General features: G+C 51.3%; 2 protein-coding genes across 4 annotated transcripts in view; one reads left to right on the top strand and one right to left on the bottom strand.

Moving 5' to 3' along the window:
* LHPP (phospholysine phosphohistidine inorganic pyrophosphate phosphatase) overlaps window positions 1-5,906 on the bottom strand; it is a 120,028-nt gene extending 114,122 nt beyond the window's left edge. For all 3 annotated transcript variants that reach the window (XM_065920149.1, XM_065920150.1, XM_065920151.1), the window contains exon 1: window positions 5,731-5,906. In XM_065920149.1, the coding sequence (XP_065776221.1) occupies window positions 5,731-5,855 (125 nt within the window). In that variant the 5' untranslated portion in view covers window positions 5,856-5,906. The remainder of the gene's footprint in view (window positions 1-5,730) is intronic.
* Window positions 5,907-19,919: 14,013 nt separating this feature from the next.
* Window positions 19,920-22,743, top strand: NKX1-2 (NK1 homeobox 2). Its single transcript, XM_065920148.1, has 2 exons — window positions 19,920-20,130; window positions 22,040-22,743. Exons 1-2 carry the CDS (start codon window positions 19,920-19,922, stop codon window positions 22,741-22,743), a joined length of 915 nt encoding a protein of 304 aa, XP_065776220.1.
* The last annotated feature ends 585 nt before the right edge of the window (window positions 22,744-23,328 follow it).

The raw sequence follows: 23,328 nt of genomic DNA, 5'->3' as shown, positions 1-23,328 counted from the left end.
CGGGGGTGCAGAGGAGGTAGTCCCGGCTCAATGACTTTTTCCATTTGTGCCAGTTTCTGAAACTCTCTGAGCCTCAGGCTCTGCTTTGAAATGGGCTGATTGTGAAGGTAGCTTGTGTGGTCAAACGTCCACCTGGGACATCGCAGGCCTCCCGTCCATCACCAGTGACGCTATTATTGTGGTCTATATTGTCTTAAAAGGACTTCCCTGGTGGCTCAGTGGTAAAGAATCTGCCTGCCAATGCAGGAGACTCAGGTTCCAACCCATGGCAACCCACTTCAGTATTCTTGCCTGGAGAATCTCACAGACAGAGAAGCCTGGCAGGCTAAAGTCCATGGGGATGCAGAGTCGGACACAACTTAGCGACTAAACAACATCATCTTACAAAGCAGAGCTGATACTCCCCATGTGCTCTGTGTCCCCCAAAAGGTGGGAATTTTTTCAAAAGCTGAGGACACCTGTCACCACCGACAGCTAGGAAGAGGAGTGGCGAGTTGCTTCCCCCGCTCCGGGGTTTCCAGACAGAAGGTGCTGTTTGGGGACCCATGGCTCCGCCGTCATGGAGGCAAACACCCCCCAGGGAATCGGGGACCCCATCACCGCTGGGGCTCTGCTCTCACCCCAGGAACTTCCTCTGAGCTCCCTGTGACTTCAAAGCCAGCCTCGCATATCAAGGAGCCCAGAGAGGGCAGGGTATGGCTGCAAAACAACTACAAAAAGTGATGCAACCCCAGCGGTCTCTACCAAGGCCAGCAGGGCAGGGCCCGCTCACCAGGAGAGCCCATTCTTGGCTCAGCCCCTATGAGAGGGAAAGAGTGTCCCCAAGTCTGACATCCCCAGGGACACTCCAGGAGCCGGCAGGTTTTACTGGGGAGAGGATCCACACACACTCACCGCCAGGAGGGTCTGGACACGGGGCTCCGACCGCCCCCACAGGAGGGCAGGGGCTGCTCCCTTGGGCCTGAGTGTGACCAGTTGGCCATGGGAGGCCTCAGCCTGCGTGGAGGGGCCTAGTCTTTAGAGAGAAAAGGATCTCGAGCCAGAGGGTGCTGCAGTGTGGGGTGGGGGAGCCAGGTTCTGTGGATGCTGGGCTGCTAAGGGGCCGGTCAGGGGAAAACCCACCCAAAGTCTGTGTAACTGGGAGACGGGGGTGAGGTGGGCGGAGGGAGAGCAGGTCCCTTGGGAAGGCCCTGGTGGGTGAGGAAGAGTTGTGGGGATGTGGTGTGGTCCTATGCCAGGGGGCCGCAGGGTGGTTCAGATCTCCAGGCCTCCTTCTCCAGGCCCCTGGGCAGCAGGATGGTCAACTGCAGGAAACGATCCTGTGCTCTGTGGGGAAGGCACTTCCCTCTTGCCCCTGGGATGCATTTGAGGACTATTTGTATAGCCTGTTATCATATGGCTGCTAGATTGATACAGTGTCACTGCTACCAAAGACACTCCAGTTAGACAAATCAGTTGAATTAAAGCAGGCCAAAACAAAAGGAGGCTTCCCTGGTGGCTCAGATGGTAAAGCGTCTGCCTGCAATGTGGGAGACCTGGGTTCGATCTCTGGGTCAGGAAGATCCCCTGGAGAAGGAAATGGCAGCCCACTCCAGTACTCCTGCCTGGAAAATACCATGGACGGAGGAGCCTGGTGGGCTACAGTCCATGGGGTTGCAAAGAGTTGGACACAACTGTGGGACATCCCTTTCCTTTCCTTTAAGACAAAAACCTCCCGGAGGTCTGTTGGGGGAGACACTAGTCCAAACCCTCCGTGGTTAACGGAGCAGGGATCAACCCCCTTAGAGTCACACCCGGGGGTGGGAGGCAGACTGTGGGACAGTGTGTCGGGGGAGGGGAGCATCACCCAGGGAGGCTGCTGGAGAGAAGACCCCATCCTTTTCCAATACCCGTGTCTCCCTCAAAGGACCCTACGCTCAGGTCCAGCACAGAGAGTAGGAGTGGGGCAGACCTAGGTTCCCATGGTCCCTGGGCCATCCCAGCGGAGACCTGGCGAGCCCTGAGCCGCAGTGGCTTCAGCTGATCGAGGGAGATAACAGCCGCCTCTCGGCAGTGGGCGATGAAGCGACACGGACACGGACGCCCAGCACAGAGGAGGCGCTCCCTGGAGCCACTGGCCCAGGAAGGTGCACCTAGACCCACGCTACTGGCTGGAATGCAAGGGCTCACAATCAGCCCGACCTCCTCCACGGCCGCTGCTGAAGCCACCCCGTGCTCCCCGGCAGAAGGTGGACGGATGGGACTGAGGCTCTCTCCATAGCCTTGACCTCCTTTACATCTCAGGTTTCTAGAAGCAAAAACGACCTTGCGAAGATGCCAAGGACTCAAAAACCCACGTGTTTGTAAGGAACGGAGCCACGGGGACTCTCGCATACACCACTTTGGGAAATGGCCCGACAGCATCTTCTAGCGACGATTATAGGCCTATCTCAGGGTCGGCAATTCCACCCCTGGGTCTGCACCCAGCATAAACGCATCCATGCATTCACCAAAGACACGTTCTAGAATGCTCGTGGCAGCACTACTGAAAATAACTGAAAATGGGAAACTACACCCCCCTCAGGAGAAGAGATGAGCATTTTTCTTTAATGTAAAGATGCTTTTAAGTGGTCCTGATTTTAAAATAATTCAAAGCACATACAACCGGAACTCCCATATGAACGTGGGAAGGGAGATTGAAACGGCACAGTCCTGGGGTCTATCGAGAGCGAGGCACCGCATCAAGAGCCGTCAGGGCACCTGCCTGCACCCCCCCGGCCCCTCTCCATCCCATCAGATGCTGTAGCCCAACACCGGAGCCGTTCTCCACTTCATCTTCTCCCTGGACCCCACAATACCCCATACATCCAGTGGTCCAAGGTCCCATTGGTCCTGCTCCCAGAAGGTCTCTTGAGTTTACCCCCCTTCTCTTCATCTCCACCCGCTAGCCCACACCCCTTCGTGTCTCCCTGGACCACACAAGGATCTCGCAGCTGCCTGCTTCCCTGTTTCCTCTGGAGCCCTGCCATCTGCCCCACCAACACTTATTTCTGCGCTTTGCAGACAGAGATCTTCTTAAAAGAGTTGGTGGGGGTGGGGGTAGGGAAATGTGGCATTTTTTCCAGCTTTATTGAGACAAAATTCAGAAAATACTCCTTTTTTGGTATCCTGAACAGGAAAATACATCCACGTGGCTCAAAAGTGTGTAAGAATGTTTCTATACCAAGTTAGCCAGGGAAGAGTCTTGCTCCCACCCCCTTCCTACAACCACCCCAGCTCTTCCCATAGTGAAGTTCTTCCCTCCAGCTTCTTTATGCAAACCTACCAGCAGGAATACATGCTTGCATTCCTACCTTTTCTACCCAAAAGACAGCACAGAGCACGTCCCGTCTACATGGGACGCCTACAAGGCAGGGGTGCTCATCCTTTTTTATACAGCACAGAACTTCTCTGATAGACTGAGGCTGTCACACTCCCCTTGTGATGGACAGTTGAGATGTTTCAAGTCTTTTGCTATCTCACAAGGCACTACCACAAACGCCCTCCCACCTATCTCATTTCTCATGTATGAGGCAGATGCTAACAGATAATGCCAAATGCATCTTCACAAGCAATGTAAGATAAACAGTCTAGATTTTGAGGCGGAGCTAGAAAGTTCTTCTCCCACTCCAAGATTTCAAAGGGAATCTCTCCTGTTTTCACTTGGTACTTGTACAAAACTAAACTGTTAGTTGCTCAGTCGTGTCTGACTCTGCAACCCCAAGGTCTGTACCCTGCTAGGATCTGCCTGTAGTCTGCCAGGCAAGAATATCAGAATGGGTTGCCATTTCCTTCTCCAGGGTATCATCCTGATCCAGAGATTGAAGCCGCGTCTCCTGCTCTGCAGGCAGATTCTTCACCATCTGAGCCACCAGGCCACCTGGTACTTTCACTTTTTATATTTTAATTTCTTTAAAATATAAATCGGATCCCATGATACTCTTGCCTAAAATCTTCAGTGACTTTTCCCTGCACTCAGGATGGAATCCAAACAGCTCTGCCCGACTCTCAAGGCCTGCTGTAGCCAGGCTCTGCCACTCACCAGTCCTCGCTCACTCGTCAGTTCTGTGCAGGGGAACCTGCCAAGCTCTCTTCTTCAGGTTTTGAAGCCACTGTTCCCCCCAGCTGGAAGGCACTTCCTCCCTCCCTTCACCCTGATGGCCCTCTCACTTTCTGGTTCTGAGATGCCAATGGCGATTACAAAGCCTGGGTCCAGAGGTGCCATCAGCAGCCCTGGGAGTGTCCTCGGTGCCCAAGACTAACAGGCAAGATGCCCTCCTACCGTCTAAGCAGACGGTCAGTGCAGTCCAACCCAATCATAATGCCGGCCACAAATGTAATTTAAAGTTTTCTGGTAACCACGATAACAAAGATCAAAAGAAGCAGGTGGAAGTATTAAATATATTTTATTTAGCCTAACATATTCAAATTACTATCATTTCAAACATGCAACCAATACAAAATGATATAATGAACTTTTTACATTTTTCTCACTAAGTCTCTTTCTCACTTATATGCAAAGTACATCATGAGAAGTGCTGGGCTGGATGAAGCACAAGCCGGAATCAAGATTGCCTGAAGAGATATCAATAACCTCAGACATGCAGATGACACCACCCTTATGGCAGAAAGTGAAGAACTAAAGACCCTCTTGATGAAAGTGAAAGAGGAGAGTGAAAAAGTTGGCTTAAAATGAAACATTCAGAAAACTAAGATCATGGCATCTGGTCCCATCACTTTATGGCAAATAGATGGGGAAACAGTGGAAACAGTGAGAGACTTTATTTTGGGGGGCTCCAAAATCACTGCAGATGGTGTTGCAGCCATGAAATTAAAAGACGCTTACTCCTTGGAAGGAAAGTTATGACCAACCTAGACAGCATATTAAAAAGCAGAGACATTACTTTGCCAACAAAGGTCCATCTAGTCAAAGCTATGGTTTTTCCAGTAGTCATGTATGGATGTGAGAGTTGGACTATAAAGAAAGGTGAGCACCGAAGAATTGATGCTTTTGAACTGTGGTGTTGGAGAAGAGTCTTGAGAGTCCCTTGGACTGCAAGGAGATCCAGCCAGTCCATTCTAAAGGAGATCAGTCCTGGGTGTTCATTGGAAGGACTGATGTTGAAGCTGAAACTCGAATACTTTGGCCACCTGATTCGAAGAGCTGACTCACTGGAAAAGACCCTGATGCTGGGTAAGATTGAAGGAGGGAGGAGAAGGGGAGGACAGAGGATGAGAGGGTTGGATGGCATCACCGACTCAATGGACATGAGTTTGGGTAAACTCCGGAGTTGGTGATGGACAGGGAGGCCTGCTGTGCTGCAGTCCATGGGGTTGCAAAGAGTCGGACACGACTGAGCGACTGAACAGAACACTAAGTCTTTGAAATCCGTGTAGACTACACACTTGGCATATCTTAACTCAGACTAGCCCCATTCCAAGGACTCAGCAGCAAGCAGCAGGGGCTGCCCTGCTGGACAGTGGAGCAACTCTAACCAGCAGAGCCCCACGATCGCCCAGGGCCCGACATGCCTCAGGGTTCTCCAGGTGCCCGCAGTGGGGTCCTGGGTCCCGCGGCCGGCCCTGCGCCTGCCCAGCGGGGCGGGGCCAGAGCGGCAGCAGGAGCCCCGCCCCGTCCCCCGCCCGCCCCCGGCCCGCGGCCCTCGGGACCCGGCTGAGCTCAGCGCCCGGCGCACAGCGCGACCCACTCACCTCGCCACCGCCTCCACGGAGCCGGCGATCGCCGCGCCACCGCCCTCACCACCGTCGTATAACACGCCAGAGATGTCCAGCAGCACCCCACGCACGCCGGCCAGCCGCTCGCTCCACGCGGCCATCTCGGCCCGCCCCCGCTGCAGCTCGGGCCCTCGCGTCCCAACCGGCGTCGGACGCTGCGGCCGCGCTGGCCGCGCAAGGGCTCCTGGGCAGTGTAGTCCCAGTCCGTGCAGGGTGGGGCGGGGCTACGGCTGGAGGGGTGGGGCTAGGGCGGGAGGGGTGGGGCTAGGGCGGGAGGGGTGGGGCTAGGGTGGAGGGGCGGGGCGGAGGGGAAGCCAGGAAGACTAGTGCGCTTACTCCCCACTCCCCGAAACGAGAGCCTTTTAACTGGAGATCCGTGGGCAAAGGTCAGCAAGAGCCGAAAAGCAAACCCCCCCGGGAAATAGCCAACCCCCCCTAAGAATTAGAGCAATGCAAGTTGGGACAACAAGGAGGCACCTATATAAAAGGAACAAAAATGAATGAGAACAGGAAAAGACTCTGGACGGTATTCCCACCCTCTGGCCAGACCGTAGTTCTACAAGCAGTGGCGATACTTGGGCGCATTGACTGCACAATCCTGCGCCCCTGAGAAACAGTGGTAAGGAGGTGAACCTAAAAGCAGGTCTGCAGTATGAGCTGTGATGCCAAAACAAGCTGGAAGACAGGGACCAGAATTGCTCAAGAAGTAAAATGGCTGCTGAAACAAATAATGTGCCATCAGAAGGGATGACTAGGTTACAACCTGGAACATGCTTGTGTTAGAGCATTGTATGAAAAAGCAGAATGCAAAACTGAATGTAGGGACTTCCCTGGTGGCCCAGTGGTAAAGAATCTGCCTTGCAAGGCGTGGGACACAGGTTCGATCTCTGGTTAGGGAGATAAGATTCCCACATTCCGGGGAGCAACTAAGCCGTTTACCACGGTGAGAGTTTGTGCACCCCCTCTGTGAGCCCTGTGGAAAGATCTTTCGTGACACAGTGAAGATCTCACATGCTGCAACGAAGATCTAACACAGCCAAAGTAATAAATAAATTAATTAAAAAAAAAAAAAAGCTGATTGTAGACCCCTGCCTGCAAAAATAAGGATGCATAGGAATAAGGCTGAAAAGGAAATGGGAATATTGCAACATGTTTGCCCAGTGAGATTTTTGGATGAATTTTTACATTCTATTTAATGTTACATCATTTTTGTAGTAAGTAAAAGTTGACAGAAAAGGGGAAGAATTTCCTCGACCATTCCTCTGACTCAAGTGTTTAAACTGAAACTTGAAAAAATTTGACTTCTCTTGGCTTGAGTTAGCTTTAAATTTTCAAAAGAAGACCATATTTGGATGGCCACTTTGTTTCAGTCTCTGGAGTTACAGAGAGGATGAAGAATTCATCAGAATCTTAGAGCTCAAACCCAGTTCAGTGAATCATGCCTGTCATGTTGGTAAGTTTACTGGGGAGACTGGTCTGCTGAAGGAGCATCCTTCCTGCTCTTTGGGAATTCACATTCTGATTGAGGGAGAAATGAATATGAGACCTTGGACTTCAGTTAGTAAAGAATCTGATTGCAATGTAGGAGACCCCGGTTAGATTCCTGGGGTAGGAAGATCTGCTGGAGAAGGGATAGGCCACCCATTCCAGTATTCTTGGGCTTCCCTGGTGGCTCAGCTGGTAAAGAATTCGCCTGCAATGCGGGAGACGTGGGTTTGATCCCTGGGTTGGGAAGATCCCCTGGAGAAGGGAATGGCTACCCACTCCAGTATTCTGGCCCGGAGAATTCCATGCACTATACAGTCCATGGGATTGCAGAGAGTTGGACACGACTGAGCGACTTTCACTTTCTCAGTTCTTAGTTGCAGACAGTAGAAACCACTCCAGCTAGAAGGGCATGTTCACACAGGGCATTAAGGAGCTTGCAGATTTCCAAGGGGACTGGGGAACCAAGCTCAAGCACTGCACAGCAGAGAGCTATGCAGCTCTGAGAAATGCCCAGTTATGTGGTTCTTAAGATGACAGGGACTGACAGTACTGCCCCCAAAGAACCAAACCTAGACACTTTTCCCTCAGAAGATTCTCTCTTTTCATCTGTTGGCTCCATTACACTTCCACCATGTCTGGCTTGGTGGAACCTAGTCCAGCCTGCAAGGGAGTCTGGGAAATGCAGTTTTTGCCTTCCTGATTCTGGGGTACAGGAACTGAATGATCTGGATAATCTACCAGGACCATCATGAGCCACGCATCATCCACATGTTGAACTTCAACTCTCTGGCTCAGTGGGTCCCACGGGTACACGCGTGCCTGCATGTGTCTCCTACGTCGCTTCAATCCTGTCTGACTCTTTGCAATCCTATGGACCGTAGCCAGCCAGGCTTCTCTGTCCATGGGATTCTTCAAGCCAAGAATTCTGGAGAGGGTTACCATGCCCACTTCCAGGGAATCTTCCTGACCTAGGGACCAAACCCACGTCTCTTACCTCTCTTGCATTGGGAGGTGGGGTCTTTACTACTAGTGCCATCTGGAAGTCCACCCCCGCCCCACTCCACAGGTGCAGAAGGGTCTAAAGTATGATCTTTACCTTTGAGTTAAGACTGGGCAGAGAACAAGAGGGACACTTTTAGGGCTATGGATCAAACATGTGGCCAGTACCAGTGAGTGACAGACACAGCCAAGAGGATGGACTCTGTGGGCAGTGGAGGGCAGCAGTGGTTTCTGAGCAGCGGGGTAGCCTGAAGCCTGACTGGGCTTTAGCTTCATGCCAAATAAGGAGGCAAGAAAAGGGCACTTCTGCCTGTGGGGGTGAGCCCACACATGCTTCTCCCTCTCCCACTGGTTGGGCATAACCTTGGGCAAATAGCTTTCTGTATCTGAGATTATGGAGATGGAATAATGGCTACTTGAAGATGCCCACCTGCTACTGCCCAGGACCTGTGAATGTGTTTCCTTACATGGCAAAGGAGACTTTTTAGATGTGATTAAGCCAAAGATCTTAAAATGAGAGATTATCCTAGATGATCCACATGGGCTCAATCTAATCACAAGAGTCCTTGTAAAGGATAGAGGGAGGCAGGAGAAGAGTCAGAGAAGACATGACAAGAGAAGTGGAGGTGAGAGAGAGAGAGATTTGAAAATGCTACACTGCTGGGCTTGAATGTGAAGGGGCCATGAGCCAAGAAATGCAGGCAGCCTCTGGCAGTTGGAAAAGGTAAAGAAAAGGAGTCTCCCCTACAGGCTCGCTTTTTAAAATATTTTATTTTATCTATATTTGCCCTACTCCTACTTCTCAAATATCTTTTTTAACTTTTTTAGTTTAACTTTTTTAATGTTTCAAATTTTAATTTAAAAAAGTTTAAAAAGTTTTGACTTTTTAATTAGCTTTTAATACCTGTTTTAACTTTTAACCAACACAATATCGTGTTGATTTCTGCTGTGTATCAACGTGAATCCACTGTAAGTATACATATATCCCCCACCTCCTGAGCCTTCCTCTCACACCCCACCTTTTCACCCCTCTAGCTCATCACAGGGCAGCAGGCTGAGCTCCCTCTGTTATTCAGCAGCTTCCCACTAGCTATCTGTTTTACACATAATAGTGTACATATGTCAGTACTACTCTCTTAATTCATCCCACCCTCTCCTTCCCCCAAAACACCTTGATTTTAGGACATCTTGCCTCTAGAGCTGTAAGAGAACAAATTTGTGGTTTTTAAGCCCCTAAATTTATGGTAATTTGTTACAGCAATGATAGGAAACGAATACAGGGACCCAAGTCCCTCACCTGAAGGATGACATGTCGGTGCAAAGCAGCAGGTCTCTAAGTGTGGGCTCAGACCTGACCCAAAAGTCCATGACCTTTCTTTAGATGTGATTTTTGTTGTTGTTTAGTCACTCAGTTGTGTCCGACTCTGCGACCCCATAGACTGCAACAGGCCAGGCTTCTCTGTCCTTCACTATCTCCCAGAGTTTGCTCAAACTCATGTCTAGGCATTGTATAAGTTAGACTTGTTTTCACTGCATATAACAAAAACCCACCTGCAGTTGCTCAACCAGATTGAGTTGTTTTTTTCTCATAGATCAAGAAGCCAAGAGGTAGGCAGTCCTGGGCAGGTACAGCAGATCCCAGAATTGTCAGGAAATAGACTACTTCCATCTTTCTGCTAGACCATCCTCAGTGTATGGCTTCTTTCTCATGCTCTCAAGGTGCCTGCTGTTGCCCCAGGCATCACACCTGCATTTCAGGCAAAGGGGAAGGAAAAGGAGAAAGGGCCTGTGACAATTGAGTCTTGGCCTTTATACCAGGAGAAAAAAGCTGCCCCAGAATCCTGACCCAATAGACTCTTGTTTATATGTTTTGGGCCAAAGCTAGTGAAGTGGCACATTAACCCTCCAGTGTCCAGGGAGGCATATTTCATCCACAGAGCTTGGCCTCTTCCATTTCCAATAACAAGTCTACAAATCATGTCTGAATTTCAGCTTAAATATGAATCCTTCCAATCCTCTATTGCTGAATAGATGTGTGTATAATCCTTCCAGATTTGCTTGTATTAACTAGGACTCTTTGGTTGCCAGTGACAGAAACCCAATTTGAAATGGCTTAAGTTGAGGAATCTATTGGCTCATGTAAACGGTCTAGTCATTGATGGCTTCAGGTGTGTCTGGTTCCAAGGCATGAATGGAGGCATTCTGGGCTCCCTGACTCTCCATTTCCTGACTCTGCCCCTCTCTCTTGCTCCTTGGAAGAAATGCTATGACCAACATAGACAGCATATTAAAAAGCAGAGACATTACTTTGCCAACAAAGTTCTGTCTAGTCAAAGCTATGGTTTTTCCAGTGGTCATGTATGGATATGAAAGTTGGACTATAAAGAAAGCTGAGCACTGAAGAATTGATGCTTTTGAACTGTGGTGTTGGAGAAGAGTCTTGAGAGTCCTTTGGACTGCAAGGAGATCCAACCAGTCCATCCTAAAGGAGATCAGTCCTGGGTGTTCACTGGAAGGACTGACACTGAAGCTGAAACTCCAGTACTTTGGCCCATCTGATGCAAAGAACTGAGTCATCGAGAAAAAAAAACCCTGATGCTGGGAGGGATTGGGGGCAGGAGGAGAAGGGAATGACAGAGGATGAGATGGCATCACCGACTCAATGGGCATGAGTTTGCACAAACTCCAGGAGATAGCGAAGGACAGGGAAGCCTGGCGTGCTGCAGTCCATGGGGTCACAGAGTCAGACACGACTGAGCGACTGATCTGACTGACTGACTGCCCCCCTCTCTGGATTCCTTCTCTTGTGGCCTGGCCAGGCTCTCTCTAGCAGTGGGGTCAGGGTAAGGGAGAACTCCGGCAGTTCCAGCCCCACAGAGCCCTGGGTGAACCACCCGATAAAGAACTCTTCCTCAACTTGGTCTGAGAGTTGCAGGAAGAACTCTGATTGGCCCTCATGTCTGTGTTCAGAGGGAAGTGGTACTGTGATGGTCCAGCCTGACTTAGGGGCTGGGGAGAGGTGCTTGTGTATAAAATCCCCATGGCCACATAGAACACAATTGGGGGTGGGGGAGAGATGCCCCCAGCAAAAAGATGGCATTGTAACAAGATTGTTGTGGTCTGAAAGTTTATGTTCTCATAACATAACATAATCCTAACCCCTAAGGTGATGGTATTAGGGGGCGGGCTTTTGGGAGGTGTGTAGGTCATGAGGGTGAAGACTACAACCACGTAAGACCTATAGCCAAGAGAGCTGCGGGTTTCACACAGGAATGTGGCCACTGCTGACCTGCAGCTGGGTGGAGAGGGATATAAACAAACTCTTTTCTCCATTCTCTTCTGTCCCAGCAGTTTTCTTCTGCAAAGAGCATAATTGCCCAGCATAAAAGCATAAGGTTATTCCACAGGCCTGTGGAATTTCCCCTAAAGAAGTTGGATAGGAGAAGGAAATTGTAACCCACTCCAGTATTCTTGCCTGGAAAAGTCCATGGACAGAGGAGCCTGGCGGGCTGCAGTCCATGGGGTTACATGACTGAGCTTGTGTGCACGAGGGTGGAGGGAGATGGGTTGGTAGCAAAAAACTGGTAGAACTAAAAAAAAAAAAAGAAGTAGGATCTACTATAAAATCCTATCCATAGCTAATCATGTCTGGATTTCATTCTTGTTTTCAGCTGAGTCTGTACCCCTTCTTAAGGCGTAGGGTTTCCAATATTCTTTTTTTAAAATTGTGGTTTATTTATTTTTGGCCGTGCTGGGTCCTCGTTGCTGGGTGTGGGTTTTCTCTGGTTGCAGCAACTGGGGCTATTCCTCCTTGCGGTGTGCAGGCTTCTCACTGCAGTAGCTTCTCTTGTTGCAGAGCACCAACTCTAGAGCTTCAGTTACAGCTTGTGAGCTTACCTGCCCCATTGCATGTGGAATCTTCCCAGACCAGGGATAGAACCCATGTCCCCTGCATCAGCAGGTGAATTCTTTACCAGTGGACCACCAGAGAAGTCCCCACTCCATCTCAATCAAGCTGAGGAGCCCTGGGTTTATGCTATTGGGCCACAGTTTATTCCTTTCAACTCTTTGATCTGCTAAGCGCCAGGTGCTAACAGGCACAAAGACAAATGCACAAAGCCTCTGGCTTCAGGTCAGCCTGAGGAACAAGCAGTTTGTATCCCATACAGTGGGGTAAAGGCTGTCCTGGTCAGGGCTCTCTGACCCCAGCTAACTGAATTCCAAAATGGGGGCAGGGGGAGGGGAGAATGGGGAAGGCTTTAAGACAATTTACAGAAGAAAACGAAATGCTCAACCAGACCTCAGACAGTACCAGAACCATCACTTCCAGGTGTGCAAAATAATAGACAGTTTCTTTCAGGCATTGCTGCTAGGATGCAGCAGCCTCAGGTCAGTGTCAGTCACTCTGCTTCAGATTCCCAGGGGAGAGAGCCTGATTTGGGGGGGGGGGGTCCTACAGGAGGCTGCTCCCACCCTGGAACCCTCGATTGGCAGTCCCACCACTACTACATACGTGGATTGGGATACCTGAGCAAAGTCAAACTACCAGTACTAGAAAACGGGGTGAGGATGCTCATCTGGCAAAGCAAGAGACATCCACCCAGGCTGGATCCAGGGGCGGGCTAGCATCTCTGAGAAGGTAGCATGCGTGAGCAGGGAACCCACACACATCTCACCCAGAACATAACCTGTCCAGGGACCGACGCTGCATCTCCTGCATTGCAGGTGGGTTCTTTACCGCTGAACTACTGCAGAAGCCCTGTGAATTGTTCACTAGCATTTAACACTTTGGGAATGTCACATAAAAATTCAGATTTCTAGTTTCTTTGGGGCAATATGTAGATCTGGCCACACTAGTCAGCCTTTCCGTAAGGGCCAGATGAGTAGCAGCAGCCCCTCGACGTGGCACGCGGGCACTCTAACCTGCCAGGCTCCTGGCCCAGCTAGATTGGTCATGGGGGCCAGGGGCCGGCCCTCTGAGGGCTGGAATTTGCACACTCTTGTGATGTGAACAGCCTGTGGGGGCAGCAAAACTGGAGGCAAGGAGACCAGGAAAAAGAATATTAAAGGCATAATAACAAAGACGGAAATAATGCCATTTGCAGCAACATGGATGGACCTGGAGTTGATCATACTAAATTAAGTCAGAGAAAGACAAATATCATATGATGTCACCTATGTGTGACATCTACAATATGAGACAAATGGGATTTCCCTGGTGCTCCAGTGCTTAGGACTCCACACTTCCACTGCAGGGAGCAAGGGGTTTTCTCTCTGGTTGGAGAACTAATATCCCACAAGCCAAATAGTGCAGCCAAAAATAAAATATGATACAAATAAACTTATTTACAAAACTGAAACAGACTCAAAGACTGGAAAACAAACTTATGGTTACCAAGAAGAAAGGGAGTGGAGGAGGGATAAACTAGGAATTTGACAGCATCAGATGCAGACTGAACTGGACATAGAGCAAGATCGTATCTGTATCTCGAGAGGCCCTGGGACGGCACGGAGATCCAACCAGTCCATCCTAGAGGAGATCAGTCCTGGGTATTCACTGGAAGGACTGATGCTGAAGCTGAAACTCGAATACTTTGGCCACCTAATGTGTAGAGGTGACTTATTTGAAAAGACCCTGATGCTGGGCAAGATTGAAGGCAGGAGGAGAAGGGGACAACAGAGGATGAGAGGGTTGGATGGCATCACCAACTCAATGGACATAAGTCTGGGTAAACTCTGGGAGTTAGTGATGGACAGGGAGGCCTGGCATGCTGCAGTCCATGGGGTCGCAAAGAGTCGGACACGACTGAGCGACTGAACTGGATTGAACTGAGATACAAACTATTAATACATATGTAAAATAGATAACAAGTTCCTACTGTACAGCTCAGGGAATTACCTTCAATATCCTGTAATATCTCACAATGGAAAAGAATATGAAGGCATGTATATACATATAGATCTGATTCACTTTGCAAATTACATTCAACATCCTATAATACATCACAATGGAAAATAATATGAAAACAGTATATGTATACACATATATCTGAATCACTTTGCTGTCCACCAGACACTAGCCCAACATTGTAAATCAGCTATATTTCAATTTTTAAAAAAGACTGAAGGTATGAAATTTGGGCACAGGTGTGGGTAACAGAGGACTTTGTCCCCTGCCTTGCAGGAGACCTCCAAGAATGATCACGGGGTCTCCATTCAACCAGGAAGCAGGTGCTTCGTATAGCTGCCAAGCCCTACTTTGCTCCGCCGTCTGTACTCTGCACATGCCTCTCTTCCGCATGGTAGGACAATGACACGTGATGCCCACCGTCAAAAGAGCCCAGAAAGAGCCCCCTGCACTGTGTCCCTGCTCGCCTGGCCCTGTCCTTCCCCAATTCTCTCCTCATATGTTCTCATCTTATCACTTGGCATTTCCCGCCCCCCACCCCGCCCCATTCTCTTTCTCCCAGTGACATGTCTCTCCACTTTTCCAGATGTCCAGCGCAATGTGGCTAGCCTGGCAATTTCCTTCTCTTGGGCTCCTCCTGGGAATATCTTAAAACATTAGAAAACAGTGGCTGAAAAAGCGTCCAAGACTGGATCCCAAACCTGCACCACCGTATCCTCCCAGGCAGTGCTTGGGTTCAGTTACTTCTCAGAGGTCCTCTTCTAGATCTCAGATCGCGTGTCACCTTGAGAGAAAGCCATTTGATAAATGTCTGCAATTGGATTTCACCCTGGGGCAGGAATGTGGCTTCCTATAAGAGAAGAACGTTACTGAATCAGGCTCTAAAAATCTAACTACCCTGGTTCAAATCTCAGCTTCCCTACTTCCTAGCTCTGGGGTCATGGCAAAAGTCACTCTGAAGCTCTCTAAGTTTTCTCGACTGTAAGCTGAGGGTATAACAGTGCCTGCTTCATTGGGTCGTGGCGAGGGTTAAATGAAATAACCCAAAATAAGCAAAAAGCTCAGCCCAGTGCCTGGTCCATAGAAAGTGCCCAAGAAAGAAGAGCTATTATTGCGAATGCTTGCTGTCGTTACCAGGACAATACCCTCCTCCCACTGCCTTCACACCTCCTTTGATGCTTCCTCCACAATTTCTGAAATAAAGGAGTTGATTGTTTTTTAAACTTGTTGATTTCCAAAATGAAACACTGATTTCTTAAAGCAAAAAATACTGAGTAAACATTTTTATTTTGGTTGCAGTCTGGGGATGGGTGGCTGCTCTTTAAGAGCTTTCACAAATCAAAGCTGCTGCTTCTTTTTTTTTTTTTTAAGGAACACTTGCTCTGCTTGGCTGTCAGAGTTCAAAGCCCTGGTGGGAAATGGGAAATGCTAGCCTTTAATTGTAAATGAACTCTCCACCAACAAGGACTATGGATGGAGTCAAGTAAACAAGTAACAGCTGATTTTGCTGCTATGGGTTAGTTTCTTTTTAAAATCCAGCACCTCCCCCTCCCATTTTGCAGCCCGATTTGAGTTGAAGACACCCGCGGTTCACTTCTCCCCCTTTGTTACCACATCGTGCCTTATGAAGCTGTCTCTTTGGCATAATGACCTACCCCATGGACTGGCCCAAACTGCAGGGTTTTACTTAGAGAATTTAAGGTGTGTTTTATTTCAGGAACATCAGATTTTATCTCAGGTGCTTTGACACAGCTCCTAGGATTGCTCTCCCTCTGCACATACTGCAAATTCTTTCCATTGTTAACACTGTTCATGGCTCAGGCTGCAGCTTCTCAAGGCTGTGCTGGAGGTATAGGCCACTTTGTGGAATCGCTCAGGAAGCTTGGCATCATTGATTTGCATCAGTGCCTCTGGAATAGCCTTTGCCTTCTCCTTAAAGATACTATCTAAACTGTGAAATTCATTAAATAGCCCCAGAAATGGATCAGGTTATTTAACACAACATCCCTAATGGCGCAATATCTCAGCTGTCGGCGCTGATAGTGAACATTGTCTTGGAGAGTGTTATCAGCCCGGGACACCCGCTATGAATATTGATCCCGAGCTTGTTACAGCCGTCACTTGCCATCACGACAGGTCAGGGATGGATCCCGACTAGCATCAAAGCAATTTACAGACAGCACTCAGGCAGAATTTTAATGCCCACGCCGAAAACACAAATCAGCTCTGAGCACAGGGAGAAGGGGGCTTGCTGGATACCAATGTACTTTTACATAGGAACATCTCGCATATAAATACATGTGTGAGGACGTGAGCAAGTCAGCACATCTCCAGATTGTTCCTCTAGGAAGTCTCACTGCCTTTCTGGTCATTTACAAAGCAGGTGGCCAGAAAAGCAATTCCCCCAGACGCCTCCACCCCTTACCAAATTGAAGAATTTAGTCTGTTCTCTGGGTGAGGTGTCTCTTTTTAAGTTGGGTGAGTAAGAGGGAGCATTTTCTATTCCTGCAATGTTGATGGGAGACACCATGCTGTTTCTTTCTTTTTTGTTTAAATTATTTATTTGGCTGTGCTGGGTCTTAGCTGTGGCATGGGAGATAGTCAGTCTTCCTTGTGGCATGCAGGATTTTTCACCTGTGGTATGTGAACTCTCAACTGTGTCACATGAGATCTAGTTCCCTGACCAGGGGTCAAACCTGGCTCCCCTGCATTGGAACGCAGAATCTTAACCGCTGGACCACCAGGGAAATCCCACATCATGGTGTTTCTTGTGCACCTGTCTCCAGAAGCCAAGTCCAGAATGCAAGAGTTCACATAACTTCATACAGCACTGAACACACATATCAGAAATATAGGAGAAATAAAGGGCAAGGGAAAAAACATAACTAAATAACTACTAAGAGGTCTTAAAGATGCACAGTCTTATAGCACATGGCCTTTATGTGTTCTTGACATTCCAATTTGTTGCTTCTCCTTTTTCTTATCCTTTTCTATATTTAACACCTGCAGAACTCAAAGGAAAGATGATTCAAACTATTTGAACAAAAATTTTTGGAGACAGTTGATTAAGTGAAAAGAATATGACTGAGTTTGGCCTGCCCTGGCTTCTGTACCTTCCAGGTCCCTCTGGTTGGGGACATTGTGTGCCCTCTGGAATGCCAGCCCACGTTCCCCCGAAAGTGACCTCAGAATTTCTCAGAGGAGAACAGAGAAGGAGAGGAACCATGGGGAGCCAGAAATGTCCATTCTGGAGGTCCCTTAAAAAGACCTATTTCTAGCTACCATGGAGAACCTAAATATGAAAAAACATAAATATGAGTGGAAAAATGTAAAAGGGGAGTGGGATCAGTGGGGAAGGGGAAAGAAAGAGATTTTTAAAAAATTTTGTTTTATAGACATGTACTTGATTTCAATATTGAAATGTATTGAAGTATACTTGATTTGGGTCTTCCCTGGTGGCTCAGATGGTAAAGAAACTGCCTGCAGTGCAGGAGACCTGGGTTCGATCCCTGGGTCAGGAAGATCCCCTGGAGACGGGAGCGGTTACCCACTCCAGTATTCTTGCCTGGGGAATTCCATGGACAGAGGAGCCTGGTGGGCTACAGTCCACGGGGTCGCAAAGAGTCGGACACGACTGAGTGACTAACACACACACACACACACACCCATTTACAATGTGTTAATTTCAGCCATACAGCCAAGTGATTCACTTAAACATGTACCTGCATTCTTTTTCACATTCTTTTCCATTATGGTTTATCACGGTATTGGATATAGTTCCCTCTGCTATACAGTAGGACCTTGTTGTTTAAGAAAGATTTTTTTTTTTTTTTTGTAATCAGGTGAGAATTGGATGAGAAAGAGTTGTCAAAACAAAACCCAAACTACCCTATCGGAGACTTGGAAGTTTCTGTGATTGGCAATCCAGGTTCCTGGGCACCACAGTTTAGAGCCCTGGCCATCTTTCTTTGGTTTCCCTAGGCGTGCATTCCCTCTGACGGGAGGTGGTCCGGCGGGCTTGGCCAGGGCACTTCCTTCCCTCCTTCCCTGATTTCCTTTGAAAGCACAATTCATCTCAGCTTTGGGACTGGAGCTGGCTCGAATTTCGGCAGGGCTTTAAAGTCCCCAGGGAATACAGTGACCGCCTCTGGGAGGGGCCATGTGCTTTGAATGAGAAAAGCTCCAAGAAGCTGGCCTGTAAGATCTCCTCTTCAATAGCAGATGGAATTAGCAGCAGGCACCCCCCGCCCCCGCCCCCACTGCACTTTAGTGGAAGGTTTCTCCTCCCCTTCCTACTCCTACCTGCTCAGACAATCTTAATTGCCAAGTCATTGTTCAAAAGCCCCATGGGGCAAGGAAGAGAAGGACAGCAGCCTTAGAGGTAGCTCTGGGCTGAGGGGTCGGAGAAGCCTCAGAAATTGCCGCTGAGATAAATACTTAGAGCTCAGACTGTTCTCCAAGCAACAAAAGAAGGGGAATTTAAGAAGGGCGTGGCTGGTGGAAGCTCCCCCAAGGACTGCTGTGGCCCATCCCCATGGGACTTGGTGGGTTAGATGCAAGCTTTTTATCTGTTTTCGGACCATAAGTCCAAACCAGGCAAAACATCTTTTAACCTTTTTCTTCTTGGGACAGTTGGGAGGATGGGGGGTCAAAGATGCAACCTGCCTCCCAGACAGGCAATAACTGTGCAAATGATCAAACCTGTGACTGTGAAGAAGGCCTGAAGGGTATCAGGGGTCGTGCCTGGAGTCTCCATAGCTCAGGACATCCGCCTGCGCCTAGCTCACCTGTCCTCACCAGAGCATCTTGGTTGGGGCTCAGACATCTCTCCGAACCCCCTGCTGCTCCCTAACCTGGCTAGGCTCCAGGTTGGAAGGGACAGCCTCTGTCACAACCTGGGTTTTGTCCAGTCCACAACCTGGACTTTACTAGAGAAATAACAGGACTTACTGTAAAGAATAGTGGTTCAGGAAAGCAGACCCGGGTTCAAATCCAGACTCTGTCACCAACGAACAGTGGCCCTGGGCAACATCACTTCACACCTTTGAACCTCATTCTACCTTTTCTCATCTTAAAACCGGGATAAAGACTTGCCAGGCCACGCCCACCGCACAGGGCTGCTCAGAAGATCAAACGAGATCGCGCACGTGGAAGGGCTTTGTAAACTGTAAACTGTGAGAACATGAAAGCTTTTAAATCAGAGGTGGTCAGGTCCGAGGCCATTACGGTGATGCATTGGCGAAGCAGGCGAGGTGCTGAGCGTTGCCTCCGTGTAATCAGTTCTGGACTCATCTGCGTCCCCAGCTCAAAGGCGGGTGCCCTGGAGCAAGGGTGCAAATCCAAGCCCGAGTCGGAGTGGGCGTATTGGGAGGACCTCCGGGACGAAAGCTTCCGAAGGTCCCTCCCTCGCTCACCCGGAGTCCCGGCAGGTTGGGCGGAGGCGCGCTGAGCCCGCGGCTCTGTCCAGGCGGGCGCGCGCACCGGACGCACCGAGGCGCCCCCTCGCCGAGGCTGGAGGTCCGGGCAAAGCTCGGGGTAGTCTTGGGGACTCCTGCTAGCGCGCCCTGCACGTGGTGGGGGCCTGGGCAGACCAAGTGCCAATCCGCGCGCAACCTCCTGCCACTCTCTCCCCGCCCCGCCTCCGCGCCCCCCTCCCCAGCTTCACTTGACTGCCTCGACCCTCCTACCGTCAGAGAGCGGCGGCCAAGCCACAGCCTAAGGCAAGCCCGAGCACTACCACCCCGGACCCCGCGCCGCCGGCCTCTGGGGCATGCTGGCATGGCAGGACGGCGGGGCCAAGGCGGCTCCCTCCCACCACAAGATCTCCTTCTCGGTTCTGGACATCTTGGACCCGCAGAAATTCACCCGCGCTGCGCTCCCAGCCGTGCGTCCGGCTCTCCGGGAAGCCAAGAAAAGTTTGGCAGAGGCCGAAGCAAGGAAGGACGCCAGCCGGGACCCGGTTCCGCAGCGAGAGGCGCCTGGTAAGGAATCGAGGCGGCCTCGGGCCCCGGAAAACCCCAGCTTAGATGTTGCGGTGGGAAGGTGGGAGGGACGGCCCGGGATCGGGTGAGCAGACCTTGGCGGCGTCTTCCCCGAAGGGGAGAAGGCGCACAGGAAGAGGACTGAAAAAAGTAGAGGAGCCGTGAAAGTGTTAGGCGCTCAGTCGTGTCCGACTCTCTGCGACCCCATGGACTTTAGCCCACCAGGCTCCTCTGTCCATGGGATTCTCCGGGCAAGAATACTGGAGTGGGTTGCCATTCCCGTCTCCAGGAGATCTTTCCGACCCAGGGATCGAACCTGGGTCTCCCCCAATGCGGGCCGATTCCTACGGTCTGAGCCACTAGGGAAGCCGCAGGAAGAGGCATATAGGGGGACACCCCCCGCTCCCCGCAGCATCCCAGGTCAGATATTTGCCACCGAAGCTTATCCCTGCTCACCTGCTAAGTGAGTAAGCACCTCAGCTCTGACTGACGGGCAGTGGAAACTAATACTTACCCAGCACGCAGTTTAGCCAGGCTTGTTCACTTATTGAGCTTTTAATGCTCCCACCATGTGCCAGGACCTGGGCTAGAGACTGGGATACAAGTCAGGGAAAACTTCAAAACCTGTGAGGCAGACAGGGTCATTAAGGAGGTCGACAGCATCATCCCTCCATTTTCTGGGTGAGGGAGCTGAGACTGATGAATGAAGTGTCTGAAGTCTTTGCAGACAGTGAGGTCCGGTGGCGCACACAGGGGCCCCTTCCAGCCCTCCAGAGACAACAGCGAAGAATCCCCTGCCCACACGCTCAGTCTCCCCAGACCCAATGGTTGACTGGACTGGGGTCCAGGTGGCTTGGGGTGATGGGAGACTCTTTTGTCCTTTCTCTCCAAACCCTGTTTTACTTAACTCCTAACTCTGGTGGACACCTGATGAGGAGTCCAGGAAAGTTTGTGTCTGAAATGAAAGACCAAGGACAGCAGGACCAGAGCTGGGTGAGGCCTGGGCACGAGGTTCTCTTGGAGGGACGCCAAAGTTCAGGGGCGCAGCGCAGGGAGAGGCTTGAAGTCTGGCAGTCGCCCCCTTGGCCCCCACTGCTTTCCCTCCCCCAGGTTTAGTGGTGATGGTCTGGGGCTCTGGGCGCCTCTGGCGGCCGCGCTTGCTCCGGGGCGGCAGGCCGGGTAATTGTTCCGATCGCCCCTCGCAGGGGCCGCTCTCCCCTTGCCCCACCTCTCTGATCGATATTCTATTACTGGAGCCTGCATATCTCCTGCCCGCAGCTTGCAGGTACCGACTTCAAACCCCCTTTCCCTGTCTGATCCTAATATTGTTCGATTAAAACTTACCTTTAATAGATGACATCTATCGATCCGGCCCCGCACAAATCTGAAACTCTATTAACACGGCAGCAGAGAGAAGATGGGAAAGAGGGAATTTCACTTTAAAAGGGAGGAGAGGGGCGCCTAATAACTTCTTTTTTTAATTGCTAGGGGGTTCCAGACCCAAACAGGCTTCTAGGGACAGGGGGAGAGAGCCCTAAACGCACTTGACATCTCGATGTCTTAATGTGTAACACAATGCTCTTATAAGGTTGTCCAATGAGCTCGTTAATTTTTCTTAATGCAGGGTGTCATCCATTGATTCCAAATACACTTCTTGGACACCTACTAGGTTGTAGATGAGTAAAGACAGGAGGCACCGCAACCCTAACTCCCACCTCCTGGGAAGAGCTGGGCACTCTGCATGGGGCGCCGTGGGGTGGTGGCAGGGAACGCAATCTCGGAGAGGGGCAGGGCAGGGCTCTGAGTTGGGGAGATTGCCGCCTACTCTGGGGAGGACGAGAAGCAGGTCCGGGGACCAGGACGGGCTGGGTGGTTCCCGGCTTCTGATCACTGTCCCCTTCTCCTCCAGATGCTGCGGGCCGCGGCGCCGGCTTGACGTCCCCTCTGGAGGGGTCGGAGGCGGAGGAGGCGGAAGAGGAGGACGAGGATGTGGAGGACGCGCGGCGGCGGCGCGGGGAACCGGCTGCGCACCTGCAGGCGGGCCTGACACTCTCCCCCGAGGCGCGGGCCGCGGCGTCGGCGGCAGGGGAGAGCGGCGCGGGCGGCCTCGCGGGCTCTCCCGGCTCCCCGCGGCCCAGGCGCCGGCGCGCGGAGCCCAGCGGCTCTAAGCCGCGGCGCGCGCGCACCGCCTTCACCTACGAGCAGCTAGTGGCTCTGGAGAACAAGTTCCGGGCCACGCGCTACCTGTCCGTGTGCGAGCGCCTGAACCTCGCGCTCTCGCTCAGCCTCACTGAGACGCAGGTCAAAATTTGGTTCCAGAACCGCAGGACCAAGTGGAAGAAGCAGAACCCCGGCGCCGAAGGTGCGGCGCAGGCGGGAGGTGGCGCGCCCCAGCCCGGGGCTGCGTCGGCGAGCGGCGGCGGCGGCGGCGCAGGGGGCAGCCCAGGTCCGCCGGGCCCAGGCGCGCGTCCTTTCCAGACTTTCCCCTCCTACTCGGCGGCCAACGTCCTTTTCCCGGCCGCCGCCTCCTTCCCGCTGACGGCCGCCGGGGGCTCCTTCGCGCCCTTCCTCGGGCCCTCCTACCTGACCCCTTTCTACGCCCCGCATCTATGAACCCCCGAGCCCCTTGGGCCCCTCTTCGTCTGGACTCACGAGTGATTGGCGTGGACTTGTGGTCCCCACCCTACCGAGGGGCGCCGATGCGCAGGGGCCGCCCCCTCCTGGAGCCCGGGTGTCTGTGCGCCCCTTCCCTGCAGGCTGCCTGGAGGCGCCGCCAGAGGGCAGGGAAAGGCCGCCTGCGGCTCCCAGGTGCGCGCCTTCCCGCCGCGCGGAACCCCGGGATCCACACGGTCCACTAAGGGGAATCAAGGACCTGCCACGTTTCAGAGTATCCGGAGACGGAAGCCGTCCTTAAAGCCCCCCGTGTCTGGACCTGCTGTTCCCCGTGGGTCAGGCTTCGTTCAGTTCAGGGCTCTTTCTGAGGGTCTGGGTGTTCGGAGGCACGCGGCTGGCCCAGAGGCGGCGGGCTTTGAGCCCGGAGAGAGCGAAGACCCGCCCTCCAGCGGCTCCCGAGGATAGAATCTGCAAAGATTTTGGCTTCCTCAGAGCCAAATTGTTTTTGTTTCCCTTTTCGGAGCCGATTATTTCCCATTTCATACTTGGTTACTGGCCCCGATCCAGCGGTTCCTTCCAAACACT

The sequence above is a fragment of the Muntiacus reevesi genome, chromosome 2 (assembly GCF_963930625.1).
Source record: "Muntiacus reevesi chromosome 2, mMunRee1.1, whole genome shotgun sequence".
Taxonomy (NCBI): Eukaryota; Metazoa; Chordata; class Mammalia; order Artiodactyla; family Cervidae; genus Muntiacus; species Muntiacus reevesi.
The sequence above is the reverse complement of the archived record's forward strand: the minus strand, read 5'-3'. Positions and strand labels throughout refer to the sequence as shown.